At 57.3% G+C, this 5,397-nt stretch overlaps 1 protein-coding gene across 1 annotated transcript in view; it reads left to right on the top strand.

Annotated features, from left to right (window-relative positions):
- The window catches only part of LOC144954031 (beta-citrylglutamate synthase B-like), a 34,283-nt gene extending 29,992 nt beyond the window's left edge, over positions 1 to 4,291 (top strand). Inside the window, exon 4 of the mRNA XM_078884614.1 lies at positions 1,975 to 4,291. Within this exon, the coding sequence (XP_078740740.1) occupies positions 1,975 to 2,291 (317 nt within the window). The 3' untranslated portion in view covers positions 2,292 to 4,291. The remainder of the gene's footprint in view (positions 1 to 1,974) is intronic.
- Positions 4,292 to 5,397: the final 1,106 nt, after the last annotated feature.

Raw genomic sequence — 5,397 nt, 5'->3', positions numbered from 1 at the left:
ACTCACACACACTCACTCACACACACTCACACACACTCACTCACTCACACTCCCTCACTCACACACACTCACTCACTCACACTCCCTCACTCACACACACTCACACACACTCACACACACTCACTCACACTCACTCACACACACTCACACACACTCACTCACTCACACTCCCTCACTCACACACACTCACACACACACACTCACACTCCTTCACACACTCACTCACTCACACTCCCTCACACACACTCACACACACTCACACACACTCCCTCACACACTCATACTCTCACTCACACACTCACACTCACACACTCACACACACTCACTCACTCACACACACACACACTCACTCATTCACACTCCCTCACTCACACACACTCACACACACTCACACTCACACACTCACACACTCACTCACACTCCCTCACTCACACACACTCACACACACACTCACACACACTCTCACTCACACACTCACACACTCACTTACACTCCCTCACTCACACACACTCACACACACTCACACACACACACACACACTCCCTCACACACTCACTCTCACTCACACACACTCACACACACACTCACTCACTCACACACTCGCTCACATTCACTCACACACACACCCTCACACATGCTCACACACACTCACACACACTCACACACACTCACACACTCCCTCACACACACACACTCACACTCCTTCACACACTCACTCACTCACACTCCCTCACACACACTCACACACACTCACACACACTCCCTCACACACTCATACTCTCACTCACACACTCACACTCACTCACTCACACTCACACACTCACTCACACACACACACACTCACTCATTCACACTCCCTCACTCACACACACTCACACACACTCACACTCACACACTCACACACTCACTCACACTCCCTCACTCACACACACTCACACACACACTCACACACACTCTCACTCACACACTCGCACACTCACACACACACTCACACACACTCACACACACACACACTTACACACTCACACTCACACACTCGCTCACATTCACTCACACACACCCTCACACATGCTCACACTCACACACACTCACACACACTCACACACTCCCTCACACACACACTGACACACACTCACACTCCCTCACACACACACTCACTCACACTCCCTCACTCACACACACTCTCACTCACACACTCACACTCACTCACTCACACTCACACACTCACTCACACACGCTCACACACAATCACACACTCGCACACTCACACACACACTCACACACACTCACACACACTCACACACACACACTCACACTCACTCACTCACACACTCGTTCACATTCACTCACACACACCCTCACACATGCTCACACTCATACACACACACTCACACACACTCCCCCCCCTCCCCCCCCCGCCCCCCCCAGGGGGTATAGGCGTCATGTGCGCCACACACACACACTCACTCACACACGCACTCACACGCTCCCTCACTCCCTCACTCTCACACTCACTCCCTCACACACACACGCACTCACACACGCACTCACACACACTCACACTCCCTCACTCACACACTCACACACTCACTTTCACACTCCCTCACTCCCACACACTCCCACACACTCTCACACTCACACACTCACCACACACTCACACACTCACACTCACTCTCACACACCACACATAGACTCACTCACTCACACGCTCTCACACACTCCCACACTCGCACACTCCCACACTCTCACACTCCCTCACACACACTCACACATGCACTCACACACACTCACACTCCCTCACTCACACACTCACACACTCACTCTCACACTCCCTCATTCCCACACACTCCCACACACTCACACTCACTCTCACACACCACACATAGACTCACTCACTCACTCACACTCCCACACTCTCACACTCCCTCACACGCACTCTCATACCCCCACCCCCCCACCCCCCGCCCCCCCCAGGGGGCATAGGCGTCATGTGCGCTCTATCCGAGGAGGGCCGCCGCCTCGCCGTGCAAGTCTCCAACATCCTGGGCATGGACGTGTGCGGCATCGACCTGCTGGTTCGTGCCGACGGCTCCTACTGCGTGTGCGAGGCCAACGCCAACGTGGGCTTCATCGCCTTCGACCGAGCCTGCGGCCTGGACGTCGCGGGCGTGATTGCCGACTACGCGCTCTCGCTTGCGCCGATTGGCGACATCACCGACATCACCGACAGCGCCGCCGCCACCCGCCGCCGTGCCGGTGCCCGTCTCCGACGTGGGAGGTTTGGGGGGTGAGTCTCGCTGCTGTTCAACGACTTCAACGTCGTCGTCGTCGTCGTCATCGTCGTCGTCGGACTCTTCCTCAGCCGCGACGGCCACGCTCACCGCCGGCGCTACCAACGGCGTGAAGGGCGGTGGTGGTGGTGGTGGCGGCGGTGGCGGCGGTGGTGGTGGCGGTGGTGGCAGCAGCAATAACTCGTCGAGCGATGAGCAGGAGCTGGTGGCGCTGGTCGGCAAGTTGGGTACCGGCGATGGCTACGGTGGCGGTGGTGGCGGTGGTACCGGTGGAGTCAACGGAAGTGAAATTACCTCATTTGGCGGCGGTGGTGGTGGTGGTGGTGGCGGTGGTGGCGGTGGTGGTGGCGGTGGCACCGGCGTGCTGCAGTCGCCGATCGGCGGTGGAGACGGCACTGGCGGCATCGGCATCGGCGTGGCGTCGTCATCGGCGTCGGCGGGGGTCGTGAACTTCAACATCAACGAGCTGATGATCGCAAACGACGCCAAGAGGCTCACCAAGGCGTGAGCTTGAGGGGCGAGGGAGGGGGGCGGGGGGGGGGACTTTCATTCCTTCCTTCTGAGTCATTTCCTGAGTTACTTTCATTCACCTCGCTCGGAGTCATTCCCCGAGTTACTTTGATTCCCTCGCTCGGAGTCGATCTCCGACGACTCTTTCGTTCCCCCGTGTCTTTCTGGAGCCCCCAGTTTAATTCCCTGACTCCTCTTTCATTCCCCCGTCTCTCTCATTCCCCCGACTTTCATTCCCCGTCTCTTTCGTTCCCCCGTCTTTCATTTTCCGTCTCTTTCGTTCCCCCGTGTCTCATTCCCTGACTCTCTTTCATTCCCCCGTCTCTCTCATTCCCCCGACTTTCATTCCCCGTCTCTTTCGTTCCCCCGTCTTTCATTCTCCGTCTCTCTCGTTCCCCCATGTCTCATTCCCTGACTGGTCTTTCATTCCTCCGTCTCTCTCATTCCCCCGACTTTTATTCCCCCGTCTCTCTCGTTCCCCCGTGTCTCATTCCCTGGCTCCTCTTTCATTCCCCGTCTCTCTCATTCCCCCGACTTTCATTCCCCCATCTCTCTCTCTCTCGTTCCCCCGTCTTTCATTCCCCCGTCTCTCTCGTTCCCCCGTGTCTCATTCCTTGACTTATTTCTCATTCCCCGTCTCTCTCATTCCCCCGTCTTTCATTCCCCGTCTCTCTCTCTCGTTCCCCCCGTCTTTCATTCCCCCGTCTCTCTCGTTCCCCCGTGTCTCATTCCCTGGCTCCTCTTTCATTCCCCGTCTCTCTCATTCCCCCGTCTTTCATTCCCCGTCTCTCTCTCGTTCCCCGACTTTCATTCCCCGTCTCTCTCATTCCCCGCCTCTCTCGTGTCCCCGTGTCTCATTCCCCGTCTCTCTCATTCCCCCGTCTTTCATTCCCCGTCTCTCTCTCTCTCGTTCCCCCGACTTTCATTCCCCGTCACTCTCATTCCCCGCCTCTCTCATTTCCCCGTGTCTCATTCCCCGTCTCTCTCATTCCCCGTGTCTCATTCCCCGACTCTCTCATTCCCCCGTCTTTCATTCCCCGTCTCTCTCTCTCTCTCTCTCGTTCCCCCGTCTTTCATTCCCCGTCTCTCTCATTCCCCGCCTCTCTCGTTTCCCCGTGTCTCATTCCCCGTCTCTCTCATTCCCCCGTCTTTCATTCCCCGTCTCTCTCTCTCTCTCTCGTTCCCCCGACTTTCATTCCCCGTCTCTCTCATTCCCCGTCTCTCTCATTCCCCCGTCTTTCATTCCCCGTCTCTCTCTCTCTCTCTCTCTCGTTCCCCCGACTTTCATTCCCCGTCTCTCTCATTCCCCGCCTCTCTCGTTTCCCCGTGTCTCATTCCCCGACTCTCTCATTCCCCGTCTCTCTCTCATTCCCCCGTCTTTCATTCCCTCCCTCCCATCCCCTCCCCTCGCCGCTGATAGACTGTGAAACGCTTGGAGTGTCCAAGCGCGTGTAGACCTCCCCCACCCTCACCCCCACCCCCCCCCAAAATGTGAAATTGAGCCTCATCCCATACAGAAAAACCTCTTTATCCCATACAGAACACTCCTTATCCCATACAGAAAAACCTCATCCCATACAGAAACCTCCTTATCCCATACAGAACCCGGACACCCCGTCCCATACAGAACCCAGACACCCCATCCTATACACATCGTCCCCTACAGAAACCTCCTTATCCCATACAGAACCCTCACGCCCCCGTCCCATACAGAACACTCACATCATCCCCTACAGAAACCTCCTTATCCCATACAGAACCCTCACGCCCCCGTCCCATACAGAACACTCGCATCATCCCCTACAGAAACCTCCTTATCCCATACAGAACCCTCACGCCCCCGTCCCATACAGAACACTCGCATCATCCCCTACAGAAACCTCCTTATCCCATACAGAACCCTCACGCCTCTTCATACCACACGGAAGCCTGTTCCGGTTTGCAGGCCTTAGAGGCACGGGGGGGGGGTGGGGGGCGGGGGGGTTGGGTGGGGGGGGGTGGGGGGGGGGTGGGGGGGGGGTGGGGGGGGGGACCCGGGCACTCTACCCCCCCCCCCACCCGCCCACCCACCCACCCCCACCCACCCCCATCGCGTCTCCAGCGCCCCCTCACCCCCCCCCCCCGCTCCGGCCAACTCTGCGTGTGCGTGCCGGGAGTTTTACGCTGTTATTGTTGTTGTTGTTTTTCCACTGCCGCAAACCGAGCCGTGCTGGGGCCGACCCTGAAGCTCGGCACGGGTCACATACACCAGTGGAACAAGCTCGGCACGGGTCACATACACCAGTGGAACAAGCCTGGCACGGGTCACATACACTAGTGGAACAAGCAGGTAGAGCAAGTGACGCCTGGCACGGGTCACATACACCAGTGGAACAAGCTCGGCACGGGTCACATACACCAGTGGAACAAGCAAGTAGAGCGAGTGAAGCCTGGCACGGGTCACATACACCAGTGGAACAAGCAGGTAGAGCGAGTGAAGCTTGGCACGGGTCACATACACCAGTGGAACAAGCTCGGCACGGGTCACATACACCAGTGGAACAAGCAGGCAGAGCGAGTGAATCTTGGCACGGGTCACATACACCAGTGGAACAAG

Source organism: Lampetra fluviatilis, unplaced genomic scaffold (genome assembly GCF_964198595.1).
Source record: "Lampetra fluviatilis unplaced genomic scaffold, kcLamFluv1.1 SCAFFOLD_690, whole genome shotgun sequence".
NCBI classification, from domain to species: domain Eukaryota; kingdom Metazoa; phylum Chordata; class Hyperoartia; order Petromyzontiformes; family Petromyzontidae; genus Lampetra; species Lampetra fluviatilis.
The sequence above is the reverse complement of the archived record's forward strand: the minus strand, read 5'-3'. Positions and strand labels throughout refer to the sequence as shown.